The 24,736-nt window shown below is 51.4% G+C and overlaps 1 protein-coding gene and 1 long non-coding RNA gene across 5 annotated transcripts; one reads left to right on the forward strand and one right to left on the reverse strand.

Annotated features, from left to right (window-relative positions):
* The first annotated feature begins 1,151 nt into the window (after positions 1 to 1,151).
* On the forward strand, positions 1,152 to 5,348 carry LOC136003456 (uncharacterized). 4 transcript variants are annotated; one of them, XR_010608102.1, is made up of 3 exons: positions 1,152 to 3,174; positions 3,919 to 4,370; positions 4,807 to 5,348. It is a non-coding gene; the product is annotated as an uncharacterized LOC136003456 (long non-coding RNA). The 4 variants fall into 4 exon arrangements; XR_010608100.1 differs by having other exon boundaries at positions 1,152 to 2,015; positions 2,495 to 4,370; XR_010608099.1 differs by having other exon boundaries at positions 1,152 to 1,378; positions 1,468 to 4,370.
* A 5,064-nt stretch (positions 5,349 to 10,412) lies between these two features.
* On the reverse strand, positions 10,413 to 24,379 carry TACR1 (tachykinin receptor 1). The gene is made up of 5 exons (XM_065659183.1): positions 23,979 to 24,379; positions 15,779 to 15,973; positions 11,481 to 11,631; positions 10,991 to 11,187; positions 10,413 to 10,723 (listed from the first exon to the last, which is right to left on the reverse strand). Exons 1-5 carry the CDS (start codon positions 24,377 to 24,379, stop codon positions 10,432 to 10,434), a joined length of 1,236 nt encoding a protein of 411 aa, XP_065515255.1. The 3' UTR covers positions 10,413 to 10,431.
* Between the last annotated feature and the right edge of the window lie 357 nt (positions 24,380 to 24,736).

The following is a 24,736-nucleotide window of genomic DNA, read 5'->3' on the forward strand; positions in this document are numbered from 1 at the left end:
CCGCTTTTCGCACCTCCCGTGCTCAGCAGGTGAGGCAGTGTCTGTGGTGCTCTGGTTTCCCTGCAGGAAAGGTTTGCTGGGGAAAGCTGTTGCTCCTCAGGCTTCCTTGCCCCAGCAGAGCTGTGCCTGATGCGACAGATTCCTGCCAGGAGGATGGAGCCAGGAGGGGCTGGGCTCTGCTCCCGAGGAACAAGGGACGGGACAAGAGGAACCGGCCTCAAGCTGCACCAGGGCAGGTTCAGATGGAGCTGAGGAACAATTCCTGCCCCAGAGGGTGCTCAGGCATTGGAACAGGCTGCCCAGGGCAGGGCTGCAGGCACCGGCCCTCCAAGGGTTCACACCCCATGGAGACGAGGCCTCAGTGCCATGGGTCAGTGGTGGCCTTGGCAGGGCTGGGGTAAAGGTTGGACCTGGTCTTAAAGCTCTTTTCCATCCTCATTGATTCCATGCTGCCAGCGCAGTGCCTGGCTGCGGGCAGAGGGGACACGCTCCTTGCCTTAGCATGGGGAGCGGTCCAGCCTGGGGCATGGCTGCGTGGAAGGGAGATGATCTCTGAAGGTCCCTTCCAACCCGTATTATTCAGTTCCTCTATGATCATGACCCTATAGTTGATGGGAAGAGCAGCTTCATCTCCAGTGCCACCAGCCAGTAGAGAAGCTTTTCCAGCCCTACCATTCCCAGTGTTATTCCCCTGAGGGGGGTGAAGCAGCAGGTGCCCTATTCCTTCTTGATGGATTTAGGTACTGCGATGCTGCTGCACTTGGATGTCTGAATTCTTCCCAAGTGCAAAATGCTCTTCCAGTCTGAACCACTGGATGGAGCAGGAGGAAAAGATGTGGTTTGATCTCTACATTTCTTAGGAGTTAGGGAAATAAGAGCTGTTCCTGGCAGAGCCAGCCAAGGGGTGGCTGTGCCATGGGCCAGCCCCTGCCCTGACTCCAACCACCCAGAAATGGCCAAAGGATAAACTTGTGGAGACTGGCATCTGCTCCTAAGCACAGCTCGAGTGCCCTTGGGAAGCCCAGGACACTTCTTAAAGCCACAGGGGACTCATGTGGGGGACAGAAACCCTGCAGGGCTTTTTTATGTCCCCAGTAACGCCGGGTCTGAGCAAGGGGGTCTCACCCCTTCCCTTGCCTGTTCCAGTCGGAGCAGACTGACATGGAGAGGCTGTAAACCCCACTTTGTTTTGTGATGTGCCTTTCTAGAAGCAGAAGCCTCCTAGTGAAGCTTTAAATGTTGTGAACAAATGGCTATCTCCAACTACACACCTGAAATGAAGGGCCTGAAGGAACTGTGAAGGCTTTAAATGTCCAAATAAATCATCCCTGTAGTGGCAATAGCAACGTTTGATTGTTCGCAGCCATTAGCAATGCTGGTGAGGACAGGAATATTCATGCTCTGTATGAAGGGAATGTATCATTTGGTGACATGAACATTTACAGATGCTGCTCCCTCTTTGATCAGCTCCTCAGCTAATAAATCCCTAGCAGGACTTTGGGAAGCTGGATGAACAGCTCAGACCTGTCACTGGGTGCAGATCCCCATGGAGGTGTGCTGGGATTCTCCTGCTCTTGGAGTGAATGCCGGAGGCTCATGTAAGGTTTGCTTTGGGAGTTGGGAAGAATGGCTTAGGAGTAGAAGCCAGCTGCCTGCCTGCCCCATTCCGGGCTGTGGGAAGCTTTGGAGTGACACAAAACATGGGGAATGTCTCCCAGCTGCAGGCAAGTGCCGGAGGAGGGTGGGAAGCTTAGGAGAAGAGTAGGAAGAGGGGAAGCATGGAAGCATTCCTGTATGACTGCCTCAGCTGCCGTGACAGACTTGAAACCTTGTCAGTCACAGCGATGGGGCTGCTGAGCTGCTTGACAGGTCCCCGGCGTGGGATGTGCTGCCCATTCCGGATCCATAACATGGGAAGCTTGGCAACAGGGATCTTCTCTGGCTGCAAGGCTAAAAATAGAGCTGAGGAGTGTGGAACTTGCACCCTTCTGGGGTTACGGAGACCTCTGCCCCCTGTAAGCACCAGACCTCAGCTTGGTGGCTGCTGGGGGTTTGGTTTCCATATGGGTTTGGGGCATGTCCCTGAGTGATTGGGGACCCTGTGACTGTTGCTGCCACACAAGTGGGGTCTCCTCTTGCTGCACTCCTCTGCAAGTAGCCTGAAAACTAAAGATATCTGATAATTTCCATGTGCTGGAGCAGACAGGAGCATTTATTAACCCACTGGTGCTATTCTTATGCAAACAACTGTAGCTCATCTCAATAATAAAAGGCAATTTAATACCTGCTCCCCTGCTTTAGGAAGGGGCTGGGGTTTGGTTTTCGATGTGGCACCCTGGGGTCAGCCTCTCCATCTGCTTTTTCCCTCCCAGGACATGCTGTCTGCTTTCAGCCTGGCTTGCTATTGCTGCAGAGCTGCTCATAGTTGTGCTTACACCTTAGGGCATGAGGGAAAGGTTGAAAACTCCGAAGTAAATGGTGTGGTTTCTCTTAGGTTTCATTAGGATGGCCTGTTCCTGAGCAGCCTTGTATACCCTCAGTGCTGTGTCTGAAGAGGCTGTAACACAGGTTGTACTAACACCGCTTAGATTTCCCCCCCTCTTTTAGAGTGGGGAGCCTCTGCAGGAGCCCAGTGTGCAAACCCACCATCCTGCAGGGTCTCAGAGCTCCGGGTGGCCCCACTGACTTCCCCCTTCGCAGGTGCCTGGCTCATTTGTGATGATCTGCATCCTTTTTCTCTGATTTCTTGTGTTTTATCACCCTCATGCTGTAAAATCCAGGGTTTCACAGGCATGGTGATGGCTGCAAACTCAAATACAAGATCACTTCCTGAAGCGCAGCGGTGAATAAATCATCAGCAGCGTGGTCACAGCACTCCCAGCTGAGGACAAGTCCTCGAGGTCCAGGCAAAGCAATCAAGATGAGATTTCGGGCTGGAGAGCAGATGAGAGATGTGATGAGCTGTAAATCTTGTTGAGCTGTTGGAGAGGCAGCAGCAGGAGGCTGTGCCTCTCCCCAGCTTTGGTCTGGTTGTGCCCACACAGCGTCTCGTGTTGTTCTTGGCAGCTTTCCCTTCCAAGCAAAGGGAAGACAAATGGGCTGCAGGCTGGTCTGGATGCAACCCATGAGGATTCCATCAGCAATCATTCCTGACTGCAGGAACCTGCTGTGGAGGTGCTGGATGGAGTGGCTGGGCTGGTGATGTGTTCATTCAGTTCCATTCACTTTGTAATGTATGACTTGAGCAGGTTGAAATGATCATTTCAAACTAGGTTGGTGCCTATGAGGGCCTTAGAGCAGAGCTGAGCTCCCACATCTCTGCATGGGGGAGAGTGGGACTGGTGTACACACAGGACCTGAATCCAGGAGAGCAAATCCAGTGATTCCCTGTGTTGCGGGGGAAATTGATGGAACTTTGGGCTTTGGGTCCTTGCATAGGCTGCAACTGGACCAGTGTTTTCAGAGGTGCTGATGCCTCTGCGGGTGCTGCAGGAAGGAAGGCAGTTTGCAGAGCAGAACAGCCTTGCTTCACCACCCTCCTCTGCTTGCACACAGCGTGGGTGCAGTCCTCGGGGATGATTTTGTTGCCAGATCTTGAGAGCATCTCAGACCAGCGCTGCTCTGGAGGACTTTGTGTCCAGCCCCTGCGTTCTCCATCCCTTGGGCACACTGAGTGACTCAGAAGTCCCTGGAGATGTGCCCAGTGGGCCTCTGCTGATGGTTTTGTGGGTGTTTTTGGGTGCTGCTGATCAAATTGCAGTGTGGAATGTATCTACCACTACTGTCCAACACCAGGAATCTGTAATACTGACAACATCAGGGCTGCAAGATAAAAACCTCAACACAAACCCATCTAATAGGGGCTCCACTCCCTGGAGGGTTATTGCTGCTGCACAGTTGACATCCATCACCTTTCAGGTCACCTTTCAGAGTGAAAACCCTACCTTGGTGAAGGGCAGCAGGACATCAGGAGTGCTTTGCAGTCACACACTACTTGTGTCTTCTTCTGTGAAGGCTGGGAGATGCCACAAGCCTCACTCAAGGAGACTCACTCCTCTTTGGGGTACAGATTCCTAAATTCCTCCATTGAAATGCAGATTTGCAGCCGTTTGATTATGCCACACATCAGAGAAGCTTTTGGGTGGAGAACAGCTCATAATAATCAGCTACATGTCCCCCAGTACAAGTACTATTTGCTGTTGGCTACGGCCTCGTGCCTCTGCAGGGAGCAGAGTCGTTCAGAACAACCCTCCCTTCCTCTCTGTTGAAAACTGCTGTCATTTCACCTCCCCACCACCTTTTTAATCAACCTGGATGCCACAGTCTGCTTTGCAAGAAAAGGAATGATGCTTTCGGAGCTGCTGTGCATGGTAATGCTCTGCTCAGCCTGAAATGCTGCTATTCTAAACAGCAGCTTTAGGAAGGGCTTCTGTTTCTTAATACCTTGCTCTTGTGCAACCAGAATGGTTTTAGTTGGGAGGTTTAGAATTGCCTGATTTATAACTTCCTGATGGGAAAAGGGAACGGGGAAGGCAGGAGCAGTGGGGGCATTAATTGTGGCACAGCCCGTGGGAGCTCTTCTTGGTTGGGATCTCACTTCTGGGCTATCTTCCAGGATGAAACCCTGATGCCATAGTGAGAGCATGGGTCACACTGGGATTTCTCAGACCATGGTCCAACACACATCCCTATCCATCAGTTGCTCAAATGAATGATACTTGACTTTTAATCAAGCTCATTAGGGCCATTGCCACACTTAAGCAGCCTATTTATTAATGATCTTTCTCACCCACTCCTTCTGCTCAGGTTTTGCATCTGGCTGATGTGAAGGAAAGTCCTTTTGATGTCAGTCCTTGGCCCAAAAACCTGCAAACCACCATTATCCCCACTTCGCGCCCGCAACCAGATCGGGTCGGTTTCAGCATCGCTGCTGCTTGATTCATTTCCTTCACTAATAAAAGGGAATTGCTTGTCTCAACCAGCAGGCCACGGTGAAGCTGTGTCTGTGATTCTCCACCATCTCCACCAAGTAGCCCTGTTTGTGACAGGGAAACCAAAATCAGCTGCAATCTGCACAGAAACTGAAGTGGGAGCTCAGGAAGGCAAATGAAGAATCAAGCAGCTTGGAAAAGACCTTTAAGCTCATCAAGTCCAGTTGTTGCCCAGCGCTGCCAAGGCCACCATAACCCATGGCACCGAGGCCTTGGCTCCATGGTGTGTGAGCACTTGCAGGGCCGGTGCCTGCAGCCCTGCCCTGGGCAGCCTGTTCCAATGCCTGAGCACCCTCTGGGGAAGGAATTGATCCTAATCTCCATCTAACCCTCCCCTCAAGCTATTGCCTCTTTCCTAGCTGCTCTCAGCCATCCCAGCATATTCTGCTGACTTCAGTGAACCCATCAATCTGATTATCTGCTGTGGCAAAGAGACAAGTTCAACTCAATTAACATTTATGGATTCCACAGTGCTTTGCATAAATGTTTGCTTAATACATAAGTCAAAAATATCCCCAGAAAATGGAAATTAACAGATAGTTAATTGCTTGCAGCTATGCACCAGTGTGTAAACTGGTGTTTCCATAGCACCAAATGGCCTGTTAGAGCAGTATGACAAAGTTAGAGCTTAAAGAGAAAAACTTGAGTTCAAAATGCACAGAGGAAAGTGGATTCTTTGTGTTCTATGAAGCTGGTGCAGGGCCTGGAGCACAAGTGTGATGGGAACGGCTGAGGGACCTGGAGGGTTCAGGTGGAGAAGAGAAGGCTCAGGGGGGACCTGATGGCTCCCTACAAGTGCCTGGCAGGAGGATGGAGCCAGGAGGGGCTGGGCTCTGCTCCCAAGGAACAAGGGATGGGACAAGAGAAATGGCCTCAAGCTGCACCAGGGCAGGTTTAGATGGAGCTGAGGAACAATTCCTTCACGCATGGATCAGTGGTGGCCTTGGCAGTGCTGGGGAACTGTTGGACTTGATGATCTTAAAGGTCTTTTCCATCCTGTTTGATTCCATGATTCTGTATGGTCCCAGCTTTGTGGATAGCTCAGTTCTGAGGGTTATCCTTTTCTGTTGTTGAAACTCCAGATCACACAAACCCACTCCCTCCCTTTCACCCCTCTTTTCACCTACTTTTGTCTTTGCCACCTTTTGGCACCTTTCACTGCTTCTCCTCCCACTCCTGCCAATCGCCAACACTCTGCTGCGGGTTAATGAACCAGTTGCAAGCTGGTCTCACAAAAAAACCCATTTATTTATGAAAGTCCATTTGGACAAAGCCACTGATCAGAGAGAGGCCGTTTTGTGGAGGAGGCTTGGACTTTCTCTCTGTGGAGATGCTACTATGAGAAGAACTTCACACCAAGCTCCCACTAGCTGCCCCCCACACCGAATACCAAACCCCAGGCGTACATCAGAGCCCATCTCATCCCCTCCTGGCCCTGACTGTATCACATTGCACAGAAGCAGGAGCTTTATTGTGTGGGATGGAAAGTTTAAGATCAGAGACACCCGAGAGTGGCCTCTCATCCTCAGCTGCTCCTGGGACTCACTGTCCCTCCTCTGGGGTGCCACAGCCCTGTGTTTAACTGAGGAGCGTGATTTTAGCTGCCAGCAGAGATGGTATTTTGGGTGGATATACCGCAGGAACACTGGGGATATTTACCTGCTAAACTCTGTGTTAGAACTGCTGTATTCATGATTCAGCTAGAGACAGGTTTTGGGGGCAGGATGGTGAGAACCGGGCCCTTTTACATGGTTCTGTCTGATGATGCGCACATTGGAACTGGATGAGCTTTAAGGTCCTTTCTAACCCAACCCATGCCATGATTCTATGATTAAAGATAAGCGGTGAACAAACACTGTTTTGTGTGTCTACCAGCAATCCCATTACACTTGCAATGGTTGTAACTACAACCAACACAGATACCGGCTGCTTTGCTTTGACTTCCACATTTGCAAAGCTGCCTGATTTTTGGGCCAAGCAGGCTCTTGTTTGGCTTTTGCTGGCTTTTTAAGTTGGTGGAAGAAAAGTGGGTACACATGAAACAGGACATAAATGGTATATTTTGGAGCGATTGAGCAGACCCTGAGCTGTGTAGAGAGACAGGGATTTGCTGCTCCAATGCTCCTGTTGGGAGCTAGGTGGGAAGAACAATTTCTGAGTGCCAGGAAGCAAACCTAGGCTTATAATCAATCCAGTGGGGGTAAAGAGAAGGCCATAAACCGGGATGCGGCTCTCAGAGCTCCCTTCTGAAATGGTTTTGGCTTAGAGCGCATTGTAATTGGGCTGAGGCAGCTCCTTTAATGATGGTGGGAGTTCTCTCTATGACTCCAAGGAGGAGATGCGCAGGCCTGCTGAATGATTCTCTCCAGATGCTATTATTCTGCATTTCAGAGAGCCAGGAAAGAGACAAAGAAACCATCTTTCTTTGCAATTGAATTTCTGATCAGAGACCTGCCAACAAACCAGGAAAACAGGCTTAATAAACAGGAAAACCTCAGGGTTACAGCTGATCTGTTGGAAAGGAGAGCTGGAAACAGCACAGAGACTGGGCTCAGACTATATTTAGATGTCCCACCTCCAAGCCTGGGCAGGGGTTGTGTTGTTTTAGGCTTTTCAGTCTTCAGAAGAAGACTCCTCTGTGGCCATTGTGTGCACAGAGCATCTCAAGGTTGGTGAAACCAGCTATCGATGCCTGACGCGTATCATATGCATGGGCACAAACCTGACCCAACCATCCTAAATGTGCAAATAACTTGGATGGGAGAAAAGAAAACCTAGGTTTGGGCACGTTGTACCCATCTACACAGAACGTTTTGGTTTTGCTGCATTGGTCTCCATCTGTTGAATGATCCCTTGGCACATTCCCATCAGCTTGGGCATCCCAGGCTGGCTCCATTGCGGTCATTGGCACTATTTATAAGAGGTGGGAATTTTTCCCACTTTATTTCAAGAGAGAGTTCTCTACAAGACACACAAAAAGCATTCCAGGCTGGAACCTGTCAGCTTGAATTGGAGGCTCCGTGCACACCCATGGGGTTATCGCGCATTTCAAGCTGAGTGTTGTCTATGAGAAGACAGTTGTCTTTTCTCTGCACGTCTCATGCTTACAACATCCTTGGGCAGAAAGCCTGGAGGACAAAAAGGCATGGATATACACATATATACACATACACACACACATACATATATATCTTTCCTGTTGTTTCTTTTTTAAATGCTGACTTCTGTAGCTCACAGCCTGTACGTGGGGTGTATGGAGCAGATCTCTGCTTGCCTTATTCAGTTCTTTAGACCATTCTGAGATATTTGGTTTCATTTTCATGTGGAATTTGGCTTGGCAGCTGGGAAGAAATCACCATTTGGCTCTGGTTTGTAGCACCTTCTCGTGTATTGGCAGCACAGCTCCTGTGGGGTTGGTGGAAGAAGTTTCCTAGTCTAACCCTTGTGTTAAACCCCTTGGCTTCACCCATCCCTTCGATAGCTGCTGCACCTGGGATTTGCAACCCCAGATTCCCAGACAGGCTCCTGTCACTCCCCCTTCTCTGTGCCGCAGGGTTGTGTTGGGACAGCAGCAAGGGACTAAGGCGACAAGAATGGTGAGAAGTGGAAGTTTAAGCGGGGCACGTGCATGAAGCACGAGGCAGTTTGTAACGTTGTGTGGTCGCAGCACTCAGGGGAGTGTGGAAGAGGCTGGAAGAGCTGCTCCTCACTGATGGCACTTGGCAGGATTTGGGGTGGAAATGAAGATGATCGTTCTTGTCAGTCTGGTTTTGCAGTCTCTTTGTTGCCCTTGGATCCATCTATTTGCCCATTCATTTGATTTCTGCTGGAGTCATTGCTTAAACATGTGTATTCTCATCTCCAAGAACCATTGGGGCTGGGGATTTATTAATGACTGAATCTGCCAAGCGCCAGGCTGGAGGCTGAAGAGTTGCAATGCTCCAGAAGTCATCACTGCTTCGCTTCCAGAGTTACTGTGTGCTCAGCAGGGTCTGATGTTCAGCTGCTGGATAATGAATGAGCAGTTCCCTTGCCCTATGCAAATCTGTCATGAGTCTCTGCAGCGTTTCTGTCTTGCAGTGGATCCATTCCAGGAATCTCATTTCTCCACCACGAGAGATTGGACCAGCAGCCAGGAGCAGTCAATACAACTGTCCCCAGATTGCCCCCAGACTTGTGGGTTTCATAGAATCATAGAATCATAGAATAGTTAGGGTTGGAAAGGACCTCAAGATCATCTAGTTCCAACCCCCATCATCTAGTTCCTACCCCCAACAAGCCAAGTTTGCCCACTTCTCCTTTGATTTACTCCTTTCTATTGTCCATTTGTACATTTGCTCTTTGTATGAACAGCCCCAGTGAAGATTATCCACCATAACGACTAAAATACTCGATGTATCCATGTACACACCGTAAACAGAATTGATGCAAAAGACAAGTGGATGAGAAGAAAAAATAGTTTTCCTGATTCAAACCAGATCCAGGAAGTGGAAGTGAATCATTTCAATCTCCTCTGAGTAGAACCTCTGCTGAATCCGTCTCCAAACGCTGTTCACTGTCAAAAGCTGTTTGATTCTGATGGAGTCCTTCCACATCCCTTTCTATGCAGCTCTAGACATTTCCAGGTGGTGAAAGGCATTTTGATATGGTCATTCTTTTCTTCTTCAGAACCCCACAGACTTTCAAAATCCATTCAAGAGCCATCGCCTTGGGCCTTTTAGGACATCACAGTGATTGCATTTGGCACATACGGCTGATTAGTGGCAAACAAAGTCTGGCTCAGGTCAGAAATCCCTCTTGAGGGCCCTGTTTTGATGAGCTCTGTGTGTGGAGTAGCAACAGAAGAGCATCATGCAGAGGGATGTGGATGCTGGAGGTGAGCTGAGACTGTGCAGAAGTGCCTGGATCTGAATTGAAGCACCAAGTGGGCAGTGGTGTCCTGTGGATCTGCAGGCTCCTGCAGCTGCAAACAGTATTTTGGGGTGGATTTAATTGAATACCCCTCTGGATATTCAACAGGGAGGATGAAATTAAAGGTGGGAGGAGGAAAGTGCAAGCCTGGTTCATTTTCCTGTGGGTGGGATGCCTGGGGAGATCCCTACTGCCTTGCAGCGAGCAGGGAAAGACCTGCCAGTGTTGTACTTATGGTTTAGGAGGAAAACCCAGCTCTGTCCCAGTTCTGCATCCTGCGGTGGTTGGACAGACAACAAGCAAGGCAGAGGCCAGCCAAACCTCCCTTGTGTTGGAACACGAGCCACAGTGGAGAACATGAAGCTAATTCAAAGCTCTTGGGCTCTCCCAAGGATGGCAAGCGACAGCCATGGCAAGAGACAGTAAAACAGCACAGAGAAAAGCCAGCACATCACAGACTGGGTGATGACTCTGGGTGGGTTGAGCACTGGGGCATCCTTATGAGTGGCTGATGGAGCTGGGGAGCTGCTTAGGTGAGCGTGTTGGAGTAGAAGCTGAAGCTTTCAGAGACTGTTTTGGAGTCGCTGCGGGAGGAGCCGTTGGAGGTCATGTCTATGGAGAGGCGCTTGGCTTTGCTGCTCTCCTCCAGCTCCTCTTCAGCCACTCCAACTGCTGAGGACACGGTGGTCTCGATGCGGCTCACCTTGTACATGCTGCTCTGTGTCTGCAGGAACCTGGCTGACTTCATCTCCAGGCCCTCGTACTCACCGGCGCTGATGAACGGGCACCACCGGAACGCGTGTTTGAACCCCACACGAAACCTGAGGGACAGGAGAGATTGGGAGAGGAAAGGGTGAGTGATGCAGGGGGGGCAAAAGGACTTCATAGGAGTGGGAAGACAGAGCTAAAGCACTGCTAAACAACAGCAAAACGCTACTTGTTACTAACGGGAGGAAAAAACCACTGTAAAACACTGAGCCACTCTGGTGAAACTCTCCATCCATACTCTCCTCCATCAGACCCCTTTGTATCTCCTCATCTTCCACCCTGTTACACCAAGATGCTGCCAGAAATCACTCAAAACCCACCTATCATTGAGGCAGCAGTAGATGATGGGGTTGTACATGGTGGAGCTCATGGCCAGCCACATGATAGCCAGGTAGACCTGCTGGATGAACTTCTGCAAGTACCACTCAGGGTTGAAATACTGCAGGGTGAAGTAGATGTGGTAGGGCAGCCAGCACAGCGCGAACGTGCATACCACGATGATCATCATCTTCACTACCTGTGTGGAGAAGAGAAGGCAGGGAAGCAAAGCCATCTGCTGGAAACCCTCCAGTGAGGTGTCACCCTCCAAAGGGGCCACCTCTTTTTGCTTTGGAGACCTTTCTAACCAGGAACGTACGGTCAACATCTTGGTTAAACCATGCATGTTCATGGAGGACACATCCAGAGGACACTGCTCCATTAGCAGCGACCATGCAACAAATCTTGACCTGTTTCCACCCATAACTGACTATTTTTGGCTGTGATTAGTTGGGATGGGGCATGAATTCTGGCTCCTGTTGTGCTCCTTACCTTCCGCTTGGCTGAGACCTGCTCGTGGTAGCGGTCAGAGGAGTCACCGGGTATCTCGCTTGCCCAGAGGGTGATACCGACCACGGTGTAGGCACATCCTATCACCAGAAGTGGCAAGAAGTAGATCAGGATGGTCATGCAGAAGTGGTACCTAGAAAACATGAGGGTGGTTGAATGTGTCTCCCACCTATCCAGTCTTTTCCTTGCAAACCGATCTTGAAGGCAAAGTATTTCACAGGGAAAAAGGGAATGTGGCACAATTCCTGCAGGCACATTGCCTGCACAGCTCAGGATGGGAAGGATTCCCTGCTTTCACCAGGATCTTTTCCAAGCCTCTGCTGCCAGCCTTTGGCATCCCAGCACCCTCCTGGGATGGGATGAAGAGGCCAGTGAAGAACTTCCTAAGGCAAGGATATTTTGGCTGAAAGTGGTTTTATTCTCACTTCTACTCTATTTACACCCCAGAGGTGAACGCTTGCACTTATCACACCTTTATCAGGAGGAAATGACATACAAAGGATGGGAATATTCAGATGGAGAAAGCAAGGCTTTCCCTGCAGAGCAAACACTGGGTCTTGGATGCAATCCTCGTCCACCATCGGTTTAGTTGAGCTCAGGTGGCTCATGACATAACCCCAGTCCCCCAGAATGCTGCCTAAACCCTTGTCATGGGGCTTTATTACAACTTCTCTGTGAATCCAGTTGCTGGCTCAGTTCTCCAGGCTGGTGGAAAGGGCAGGATCATGGCTTCTGTTCACAGCAGGTACAAATAAGTCCCAAATGGAATTTCTGGGTCTGTATTAAATTGTTTAGTACATGCTTGAGGCTGTTTTGTCTCGTGTTTGAAGCTGGTGGAGTGTGGCGGATTACAGCAGCCACCGGGATGCAGTGTGTTCAGTGAAGGAGTTGTGTTAAGGAGAAGCTGCTTTCAAGAGGGAAAAAGATCACATTGTTTTTAGCCAACAGGATGGGGATGAACAGTTTGACCTTGCAGGTTCCTTCCTACCCTCAGGACTTCCATAAACCTCTTTCCCTTGCAGAAAGATGAGCAATAGGGGAACAGGAATGTGCCTGGCGGCACAGCGCAAAGGCTCACGCAAGCTGCCACATCCAGAGGTGATTTTCTTCCAACAGCTTTAGGGTCTTCGCATGGCTTTTGGGGTGCGTGCCCTGCTTGGATACAAGGTGTTGCATGTGTTCAAGGCAGTCCTAGCCCTGTAGCCACATTCCACACTCACACTCACTGATGGAATAATACCCCCAAAGTGTAACGAATGGGTCAGGCCCATGCCTGGTGCAACTCCCAGAGGGAATGGGGTTGGCCCCAGCTCCGTGCTGGATGCCTTCTCCTCTTTGCTTTGTACCTGCACTCTCATTTGGCCTCCTCTTTGCCCAGCACTAATCACATTTGGGCTGGATTTTGGAGCCCTGTTTTCTATTTTGCTAATCAAAGAGGCGTCTCTGTGGCTCCGCAATGAAGATTTCATTGTGGTTCCCGTCTAATGCAAGGTCTTAAACCAGCTGCAAACAGCAGGAATGCCCCAAGGAGCTGTTAGTGCAAGCAAGATGGAGCCTTCTTTCAGAGCTGCCTGGGAATGGTAGGGAAAGGGATGTCCAAAGACACCTTGTTGGCTTCGGACCAATCTCCATGTGGAACCATTCGTCTGTTATTCTGTCTACAAGAATTGTGGGATCAAAGCACTTAGAGAAGCCCGGGGTTGGGAATGTAAAGATCTTCCCTGTGGGGATTTAGGGTCTGGTAAAGGATGGAGCAGCCTGTAGGAGTTATGGGACAGGGACATTGGAGGAGGCGGCTGCCACCTCTTTTTGCCTGGCAGAGCCCAGATGGTCACCGTGGGCTGATGTCTCCTACAGAATACAGTGAATGGAGCAGCTCTTCCCTTTCCCTTAACAAACTGAACTGGCAGCTAATGACATTGGAACACATTGGACATCTATCTTGCACCAAATGCGGGAGATGGAATGGTGCTGAGCAGCTGGAGCGGAATTGGGTTGAGCTCAATTGAATCGAGCTCAATTGCCGGCTCCTGTTGCAGATGAATCTCGCCTGCATCAAGGCCGTTGTCCACTTCCCCCCTTGAGAATGGGCACGTTTTCCCAGTGAAAGCCCCCATGTGCTTATTCCAGTCTCTGATCCCCTCTGCACGCCAAGGCTGTGCTTTCTGGGCTCCATTTGCCATGAGGAAAGACCTCTGGTGTTGGCAGAAGTCCCCTGTTTTCAGTATTGAACTGAAAGATTAACACCATTTTTCCTCACAGCCCAGCTGCCGAGCTGCAAGTCCTGTTCAATCCCCACCAGATTCTTTGGGGTTTGGGTATTTAAAAGCTTTCCCAGCTTTCCTGCCTGCCCTCGTGTGTCTGCAGAGCCCCTGGCTCACTGGAGCACAGGATGCTCAGGCTTGGAAGCGGTGCCTGGCTCCCAGTGCCAAATCACTCATGGGTTAATGGCGACATTTTTCTCTTGAATCAGCTCCTTGAGGACAACTGAAGAGCAAATCATCTGTCCAAGTCAGGCCCTGAGCTTGTGCTGGTTGTTGCTTTGCTCTGGGGAGGCTCAACCCCAACCCAGCCGTGTGGGTTGTCTAAACCAGTGGCATTTCCAACATAAGGAGGATGTGGAGCTGCTGGAGTGAGTGCAGAGGCCCTGGAGCTGCTGCGAGGGCTGGAGCAGCTCTGCTCTGGAGCCAGGCTGAGAGAGCTGGGCTGGGGCAGCCTGGAGAAGAGAAGGCTCCTGAAGGGGAGACCTGAGAGCAGCTCCAGTGCCTAAAGGGGCTGCAGGGAACCTGGAGAGGGGCTTGGGACAAGGGCCTGCAGGGACAGGCCAAGGGGAATGGCTTGAACCTGCCCGAGGGGAGACTGAGCTGAGCTCTTAGGCAGAAGCTCTTCCCTGTGAGGGTGCTGAGGCGCTGGCACAGGGTGCCCAGAGAAGCTGTGGCTGCCCCATCCCTGGCAGTGCTCAAGGCCAGGTTGGACACAGGGGCTTGGAGCAAGCTGCTCCAGTGGAAGGGGTCCCTGCCCGTGGCAGGGATTGGAGCTGGAGGAGCTTTAAGGTCCCTTCCAACCCAAACCATCCCAGGATCTATGAGTTCTTCACACTGTATCTACCACAGCAGCCTGGAATAATTAAGGCTGGAAAACACCTCTGGAGACGAGCTGGGCCAGCCCCAGCTTAGTTCTTGCCATCCCTGCCTTCAATGCGAGTAAATAAGATGATAACGAATGATACCATCCAGCTCTCTGCAACCTGCTCCTTCCTGCTGACTGGCAAACATTAGTCTTGCGCTGAGAACTTCACTGGGCTCAGGTTGGATTTAACCCCTTCTCTGTGCGTGTGTATCCCGTGCTTCGGCTCCAGCCCACTTTCACAGCCCTAATTCATTGCTCCACGAGACTGGAGATCACAAATGCCTCTTTCATCCCCTCCGCTCCTTCTTCCTTAACACTCGACATTTAACTTGCTGCATGACCCGGGGACTCCAAAGAGCACCAGCAGGGCTGCCTGGGCCCTTTGGAAATGCCACATTTAATGAGCTGGCACCTTAATGGGAAGGAAGGAGATTCCTGCTGAGCTCCCACAGCCCAGGCTTTGCTTCCCAGCTGGAGCTGATCCCATAGAGCCCCATTTTGTAACTTGGTTTTGGAGCTGTCGAGTGGATTTTGGGGTATTTGGACTCAGCAAATCCCAAACCATTATTTTTACCTGTTATTGCCTGGCCAAGATCCTTCCCCTCCAGTAAAATCCCATTTACTTCCTGCAGGAATAACTCTTTTCCTAGGAAAGCTTTAGAGACACAGTTTGCAGGAAAGGTGCTGCAAAAGCCAGAGCCATACCTATGTCTATGAATAAGTCATTGGGGTCAGTGCAGACCCCTCATCCACAGCCAAAATATTGCATCTTAGCAGTTTGACTTGAATTTCCCTTAAGGATGAGCATCCAAGAAGGGCAGGGAGCACGGCACAGCGTGGGGCAATGACTGGACTACAAGCAGCATTAAACTCACCTTAATGTGCCCCCAGGATGATAAGGATGGAGATTTTGGTACCATCAACCATGTAGCACTGGCCCTTGCTTGGAGCGAGCTCCTCCAGTGGAAGGTGTCCCTGCCCGTGGCAGGGGGCTGGAACTGGATGAGCTTTAAGCTCCCTTCCAACCCAAACCATTCCATGACCCTACGCTTCCTGCATCCCAAGGAGCTTTGAGCCATTCCCATCCTTCCCCATTCCCCTTTTTTCTCTATACGTTTTTCTGCCCCTGCTGCTGGCAAAGTTCCACTCACGTTTTCCCATAGAGGTTGGTGCTGTGCTCTGGCCACTCCACCAAACACACCAGCCGCCCCGGCAGCTCCTCCATCACCGAGTAGTAACCCTGGGGGAAGGCCAGCAGGAAAGCCAGGAGCCAGATGATGCCAATGACCACCTTGGTGGCGGTGGCCGAGAGCCGGGGTTGCAGCGGGTGTATGATGGCCATGTACCTGCAAGGTGGAGAAAGGAGAGAACAAGACTGGGAAGCCCCAACATCGCAGATTTTGGGACGGGTTTAGGTCTGCCTTGCATGGGGGTTGCACTTTTGACACCCCTAAATGCATCCACAGCATTTCATAGACAGACTGGGCAGAGAAGTGATTGAGAGCAGCCTGAGGAGAAGGACTTGGGGGTGTTGGGTGAGGAGAAGCTCCCCATGACCCGGCTGCAGTGAGCGTTTGAGCCCAGAACCCCCCCGTGTGCTGGGCTGCACCCCCAGAATGTGAGCAGCAGCTCAGGGAGGGGATCCTGCCCCTCTGCTGCGCTCTGGGGAGACCCCCCCTGCAGCCCCGTGTGCAGTGCTGGGGTCCCCAGCATAAGGACATGGAGCTGGTGGAGCAAGGCCAGAGGAGGCCACGAGGATGCTCAGGGGCTGGAGCAGCTCCCGTATGGAGCCAGGCTGAGAACACTGGGGCTGCTCAGCCTGGAGAAGAGAAGCTGTGTGGAGACCTCAGAGCAGCTTCCAGGGTCTGAAGGGGGCTACAAGGATGCTGGAGAGGGGCTCTGCATCAGGGACTGTAGGGATGGGACAAGGGGTGATGGGTTCAGACTGAAACAGGGGGAGTTCAGGGTGGAGATAAGGCAGAAGCTCTTCCCTGTGAGGGTGCTGAGGCGCTGGCACAGGGTGCCCAGAGAAGCTGTGGCTGCCCCATCCCTGGCAGTGCTCAAGGCCAGGTTGGACACAGGGGCTTGGAGCAAGCTGCTCCAGTGGAAGGGGTCCCTGCCCGTGGGAGAGGGTTGGAGCTGGATGAGCTTTAAGGTCCTTTCCAACCAAAACCGTTCCGTGATTCTATGACCCCAAGCAGCAAACCAGCATCAAACAATCCCTTTATGGAATATTCCAATTCACAACTGTCTTACAGCATCTTACCCTCGAGATTTGAATCCCTTTGGAGACACTCATCGATTTCTAGCTGAGAAACAACTTTGCTCACGCAAGCAGCAACCGACTGCTTCTTCAATGACCATTTGCACGCAGGCAGCCACGATGCTGCTGTCTGGCAGCAGCCCCTTTGGCAGCGCCCTGTGGTTTTGCACCCATGTCAAATCCTATCTCTGTGGTAGGCAGCAGTGCCAAGTGTTACAGGAGGAGAACCACAAATAAGAGTGCTGGATCAGTGTGCGATGGGGGATCTAAGGGCCACCTCTGTCTGCCTGGCTCATGGGCTCTTTTCCCTGCGCATCAGTCATCCTCCGTGAGGAAAAGCTCCAGTGGTGACAAGGCAGATGGAATTGATCGCCCTGCAAATCTGGCTGTGCAGACCTGGCAGCAGGCAGCAGCACTGGAGGATTAAGTGAGAACGTCACACGTTTCTGATTTGATTTCCCCCCTTGCTCCATGTCAAGCTTTGGCAAGAGGAGAAACATCGCGGTGCTCTGCATTGAGTTATGGCCCGAGGCATTTGCAGCCTCTTCTATTTCTCCCTTTGTCCCTTCTCCTTTCAGTTTTCCCTTGTATTTCTTTTCCTAGATGGAAAAGACTCCCCGTGTTTCATCCTTGGGTGGTCACCTGCAGGGCAGAGCCGTAGGGATTAATACACAACTATGCAGGATGTGCTGCCATCAGCTCTGCCCTAGGGTACCAAACCTTATCAGCTTTGTGCACCTTAAAACCTACCTAATCCACCTGATAATAATCCCTGGAAATCTGTCTGGTACTTTGGGAACTGGTTAGGAAGAGCCAAGGCAATGGGTGTTAGTGCTGCTCATCACAGCAGCTCCTGATGCATCCAGGTCTTCTGGTTTCTGCATCCATGTTTCCCGTCTTCCCCTTGTTGGACTGCGAACAGCTTCCAGGGATCCTGCAGGGACTCATCTCCCTCCTCTTCCTCATCCTTGGTGTTGGCTGAGCCCCTTGTTACTGGGTTTGCTGAGCTGGAGGACGTCCGGGTGGGCTCCATCATGGGCTTCACAACAACAAGAAGTCCACGTGCCCAAGTTTGCTGCTGATGCTTGACTCAGTGGTTCAAATGGTGGAAAATGAGGGGTTTCCACAAAAGCTGGGCCATTTCTGTTGGAATCTTCGCTTGGAGAAACATCTGAGGCTGAGAGCTCCAGAAAGCAAAGCCAGTGCTTGACTGCAGCCACCCAGAAATGCTTCTACATCTCCAACTTCCTTTCTGCCAGTGCGTTTCAGAGGACTTTCTTCATAGGTTTAAAGCACTTTGCAGCTGCAGAAGCCCTCATGGCTCATAAAACATCCAAAGAATGACTGCAAGAATGAACTAAACCCCAACCTCATCATCAGGTGCAACCCATTATTGGGTTGTGCAAGAGCTGCCCAGCTCCTTGAGGAGACTTTGCCTGCCTCTTCCCCATCATGTCTGATGCTTTAAACCAACCACGTTTAAAGGGCTTGGCACCAAAGCACACAACTTCACACCAGACACTATTGGTGACGTCGGAAATGCTGTTTGCTGCTGTTTAAACAGTTTATTGTGGTTTGGGGGGTGTTACCATGACGATGGGATGGCATCTGAGCACAGCCTTGTACCAGGGTAGCTCTGAGCGGGTGGGTTATTAAATAGATACTGCACTTGAGGCAGTGTAGCCATCGATTAATTGCATCTGGAAAGCTGGAGTCTGCCTGGATAACTGACACTGCTCAATTGTTTCCACCCTCATGGAGATGAGATTAATATAATAGCAAACATTTATGAAGCCTTTTTCATCCCAGAGTTTCCTTATCTGCTTCATTAACTGATAAGGATACGGCAGATAAGGGATGAGTAACCAGGAGGATGCAGGGTTTCTGCTGTGGGATTTATTGCACAGTGATTGCCCATCCTGAGCAAAGAGGGTTTAGTGCAGAGCCAGTCCCAGGGGAGTCTGCAACCAAGTCAGAGCAGATGCCCTGGGCTGAGATGGGTCAAATATGCCCAGCACAGTCCTGGGTCCTTCCTGAGTGCTTGAGTGAGGCCAGAGGAGACCATGGAGATGCTGTGAGCGTGGCAAGGGATTGGGACTGGATGACTTTTAAGGTCCCTTCCAATACAAACCATTCCAGGATTCTACCTAAGAAACAAGAAGCTTCTCCATAGAGAACCCCTTCCTTTTCTGCTTTCCACAGGGACTGTGTCACAGCAGCGTGGATGCAGTCATTGTCCCTTGAGTAGGTTTGTGTATGGAGGCTTGGCCTTGTCCTGCTGGCCCCAAATTCCTAGTGTCTGAATGACAGCAGAGGAGGGAAACTGAGCCCTGCTGCTGCTTGAAACATGATGCTGGGGATGGAGGTGCCACAAGCAGCTGCTTCCTCCTATTTATTGCTTTGACATCAACCAGTGACCATGCAAACCGAGATGGACAGTGAGCTCCTGCCCTGTGTGATGCTCAGTGCTCTGCAAAGCATCTTCATCCTCAGCATGGGATGGGAGAGGAGGACCCAAAGCAGAACCCAGCCCCACTGAGAGACTCTGCGGATGCTGATATTCGAGGCCCCTTATCAAGCAGTGAGTCCTGGCACTGGTTTACAGCTCTAGGGTGAAGGGGGAGAACAAATATCACCTCAGATGCAGGGCTGGTGACCCATGAGACCCAGCGCACTCAGTGCATGAGTGGTTCCCTCTGGGTATTGAGTAATTAAGGATAAATTAAGGAATAAACTAAGAAAGCCATCAAATAAACCAAGTATCTCCCCAAACTCCTGCGGTGGCTTGTGCCAGCACCCAACTTGCAGATGAGCACCATGATCACATCAAGGCACGTCTAAAACCTGACTGTCCTGTGCCTCCGAGCCACCAACCTGTCACTAAACCATCTCACTCCTGTATTTATTGCCATGGGTATTTCAAACTCCCAAAGGAAAGGGGGAAAAAAAGGTGTAACTCAGTTTGGGACAGGCTGAATTAATATCCAGTGGGTATGGGGGGGGTTTAATTCCAGTTAATACCCATCGGAATCAGAGCCTACTGCTGGGAGCAGGGGCATAAACCAGCCTTGCATTCCCTTGTCCATCCCCATCCCACGGCTTTCCAGCCGCAGCTGGGAAAGCAATGCTGTGAGCCAGCTCCATGCTGGCTATCCAGCAGCTTCCCAGGGCTTTTGCAGCATTCAGTGATGCCGGATTTTTTGGGAATGCCGAAATCTGCTTTGGTTATTGCTACCTGGTGCATAGGGAATGCCTCAGGGCAGCTGGTGCAGGGGCTGCCAACCCTAAACCCACTTCCTTTCGCTTCCCTCTTCCCCTTCCAATCTTCCACATTACATCCCAGGATCACACAGCGCCGGGCACTGATCAAAACCTTGCTCTGCAAAGCCCACAGGTCCATTAAGTCAAGATTAAACCCAACCCCCTGGTGTTATATTTGGGTGTAAATGCCTAATTACTCTGTCTGTGCACTGATGTAAGTTCTCCTCTCCAGAGGGTTTCTTTCTGCAGCAATCACCTCCCGGGGAAGGCAGGGGTTGAATGTGTTCCTCTTGTTCAGCTGCTTCAGCCAACCTGGGAGTTCAGGCTTACAAGCAGTAAATAATGCTCAGAGCCACTCTTTTCTGCCGCAGATAATATGGGGTTGGGGAGATGTTACCAACTGCAGGCAGTGATTGGAGGGGCTGCAGTGGGAAATGAAGGTTTAAGGGTTTGCGGTGTCCTCTGCAGGTTGATGGATCTTCAGACACCTCCCTCGCAGGGAAGAGCTTCTGCCTAAGAGCTCAGCTCAGTCTCCCCTCGGGCAGGTTCAAGCCATTCCCCTTGGCCTGGCCCTACAGGCCCTTGTCCCAAGCCCCTCTCCAGGTTCCCTGCAGCCCCTTTAGGCACTGGAGCTGCTCTCAGGTCTCCCCTTCAGGAGCCTTCTCTTCTCCAGGCTGCCCCAGCCCAGCTCTCAGCCTGTCAATGAGCAACAGGAACACGCTGCTCTGGGAGCTGCAGGAGGTCAGCCCCACCGTACGTCATTTTTAGGGCTGCTTTAGAGCAGAGGATGCTCCGCAGAGAAAGGGACATCTCTGCATCAAACAGCCCCCGTGCTGCAATGTCTGCACCCTCGTGGCAGGGCTTGACCTTCTTGCCAGGGTTTGTTCCGTCTGCGGTGTTTGCAGCTTAGATCACCACAAGTTTTGACATCAGAGAGGGGTTTTTTTGCCTGATTCTCTCTTGGTTAGAGAACCTGGGAAGTGGGTTTGATTCCTGAGCAAGTCATCCAGGCTCTTCACCTTTGCCTGCATTCCTGGCTTTCCATCATTCCTCCATCCCATGTTTGCTCATGGTGAGGGTGATGCTCAGGGAGGAATCCAAGCCCCAAGGAGAGAGAAAACATCCAGTGTGCCTAATGACGGTCATCCCGTGAACCACGGATACTGCAACATGGGTACATGGCAATGCTGGGCTCCCACTTTTCCTGGAATACTGGGAAAACCAGGGATTTTCTCTCTTTCAAGTGAATTGGGAGGAGTTGGAAGCCAGAAGGGGATTATGTGATGTCCTCTAGTACTGACACATCCCACAATGTAGGACATGGCGAACTTTATGGTGCCAAAGCGAGCTGTTGGGCCCCTACTTGCGCAGGATGCTGAAAAGCATCATGGCTTTTCCTGAGCCGATTTACCAGCTGCCAGCCTTGACTCCTGAATTTCCTGCTGTTGTTGCAGGGCTCAGAGTAACACTCGCTATAGGATTCGCTTCTTTTTATGTTCTCAGTGCCCAGGCTCCAATAGGTCCTGGGGAAAGAGCTGATGCTCTATCTGCAAGCAAAAGCCATTGGGAGAGTGAAACCCACTTCCCCACTTCTCCCAATGGCTCCGTTATGGTTATGGATCCATACCCAACGGATCTTTCCAAGGTGGTTTTACATCTCCCATAAGGATGCTGGCAGAAAGCACAAGTGGGGATGGTTTAGGGGAGCAATCTGCACACTGAGGCTCCTCTGGGACATCCAAAGGCTCTCATAGATGGCTCAATGCACTTGGGAACATGAAGCACAGTCAATTCTGCTTCTCTTTTTGGGTGGAAATCAGTTCTGCAGTCATGTTTGACTTCAGATGTAGGTCCTGGTTGTGAATACAACCCATTTTGCTGAGCCTACCTGGCTCTGCTGCTCCAAATCCAGGTACTTGCTTTACTTGTTCCTACACTGCTTTTTCCTGCTTGCCAGGACAAATTCTTCCCTTTAGGTTCCTGGAACAAGTTCCTGCGTTTCCTACATTTCAGTTACCATTGTCAAGACTCAGGCACAGGAAAACAAGGAATTTTCCAGGGTTTGGATATGTTGGGTGCTGATTGCCTGGGGTGGGGCAGAGAATGGGCTTTGCTGCCTTCACCTCCCCAGCTTCCCCCCTCGGGGGAAATGTGGGGATGAGGGATGCAGGAGGTAGCTCTGGGCAGGAGTTTTGCAGCTTCTTTTGAGCCCTTCTTGGTGGGTTTGCCATGGGCAAACCAAGCCTCTGTTAAGGTCTGCAGTTCCAAAACAGAAACCTGGAAATGCCAATTCCAGCCCCAAATCCAGCCCCGGGCTCCCAGCCTTTGCTCCCTATTGCACACAGCTTCTCCTGGCAGCTTTGCTTGTCTGGTTATTCCAGGGTGCAGACCAAAGGCTCAAACCCAAAGCACTGAAAGGGAATCATCTCTTTAATTCATCCTAACCTGAGAGGGGCTTTGCTGGCTGGTCCCCAACATCCTTACAGCACAGATGCTCCCGAAACAGAGCCAGCAACAACGGTGAGGACAGAGCCGCGTTGGTAGCACTCATCTCTTCATGTATTATTGCCTTAATTCTCTGTTACGAGAGCTTGGCTATGTCGGATTTACAATGGGGAGAGGGTGTTGTAACCACCCCAGAGCAAAACAAAACCTGAGCCTGGTTTTAATGGCTACAGAGCATCACCCATCCCGAGCTGCTTCCCAAGCTGTCAATTGTATTCATCATAGGGAAACATCCGTGCCAGTTAGCACGGTGCTTAGATATGAGCTAGAAATGTGCTGGCATACGGCAGTGCAAAGCTCTCCCCTCCCCTCGCATGTATCCCCAGCCAAAATGTCTTTCAGTTCCTTGGAAGCAGGACCAAAAAGAGGCATTGCAGAGCCGAGCTGTCTTTGGGAAAGATGATGTGTTGGAAAAGTCTGTTGTGCTTCAAAGGCCAGTGTTCCAGAGGGAATTGCGGAGCTGCCCGAGAGCTGTGATTTATCTCTAGTGCTGGAGTGAAAATGCCATCAGATCCAAGATTTCTTCGAGGGGGAGAAAAGAGGCGAGCTCACGCTGGAGGTGCACGGCTGCTTTGTGTCCCTCAGCATATAGAATCCCAGAATCCCAGCCTGGTTTGGGTTGGAAGGGACCTTAAAGCTCCTCCAGCTCCAACCCCTGCCATGGGCAGGGACCCCTTCCACTGGAGCAGCTTGCTCCAAGCCCCTGTGTCCAACCTGGCCTTGAGCACTGCCAGGGATGCTCCGCAGGGAAAAGGCAGCATCCCTGAGCCATCACAGCTTCCTCTGCTCTTGACCCCACTGATGCAATCAAGGTGGGTTTGCTTGAGGACACCCACCCACCAAAGCAAGGGGCTTTTCCAAGCCCGAGCTTCCCTCCAAGGCTCCTTAGAAGGTTCCCAACCCAGACTGGGAGACACGGAACAGCTCCTGCAGCGCATCCGACACTGGTGTCTTTTATGTCATTTTGTGCTCAATATCCAGTTCTCTTTTAAAGTAGGAAGTTGGGAAAGGGATGGATGGCTCTGCAGAGGAGCTGGGAAGGGAGAGGACAGTGATGCTACACATGCACACCCAAGACATGCTACAAGGAGTTACAAAGCCTTTCCTCGAGCTCATTTCACCGAGCTGACAAAGGATCCCCAAAGCCTCCTGCTACCAGGGCAGGGAGATGGGTTATTTCTAGTGCTCTTTCACCAAAACGAGCTATATTTTACTTGCAGGACTTCCCCATAACCAGAGGTTCTGGGGACCTGAGCACAGCGCCCTGGAGAAGGAAGAGCTGGGTGCTAGGGAGGGTTTGGGGTTTGCTGCTTAGAACTCACCTATCCAGGGCGATGGCCGTCATGGAGTAGATACTGGCAAAGACAGCAGCGATGGGGAAGAAGTTGTGGAACTTGCAGTAGAGCAGCCCATAGTACCACTCGTTGTGGATGGCGTAGGTGAAGTTCACCACCGTGTTGAAGGCAGACATGGAGGCTTCGGCGAAAGCCAGGTTCACCAAGAAGTAGTTGGTGACGGTGCGCATCCTCTTGTGAGCCAGGATGATCCACATCACCACCACGTTCCCCACCACTGACACCACCACGATGAGGGCGTAGGCAACAGCCCACAGGGCCACTTGCCACGGGGGCTGCACGAACTGGTTCACAAAGGACTCGTTCAGGGAGGCATTGAGCAGCTCCAAGTGCTTCAGCTCCTCTTCCAGAGGCAGAGCGTTATCCATCGCACCGCGGCACGGCCGCAACAGGCACAGGGATGCTGCAGGGCGCAGGTCCCTCCTGGTTTGGGGTGAAGAAGGATCAGGGTAATCAGATGCTCTGAAGTGCAGGTCCCTCCTGGTCTGGGGTGCAGCAGGATTAGGGTGCACAGATGCAGTCGGGTGCAGGTCCCTCCTGGTCTGGGGTGCAGCAGGATTAGGGTGTACAGATGCAGTCGGGTGCAGGTCCCTCCTGGTCTGGGGTACAGTAGGATCAGGGTACAAGTTTGGGGCACACAGCCGGTTTGGGGTGCAGGTCCCTCCTGGTTTAGAGTGCAGCCATTCTGGTTCAGGACATGGGTACCTCCAGTTCAGGGGATGGCT

The sequence above is a fragment of the Lathamus discolor genome, chromosome 22 (genome assembly GCF_037157495.1).
Source record: "Lathamus discolor isolate bLatDis1 chromosome 22, bLatDis1.hap1, whole genome shotgun sequence".
NCBI classification, from domain to species: Eukaryota; Metazoa; Chordata; class Aves; order Psittaciformes; family Psittacidae; genus Lathamus; species Lathamus discolor.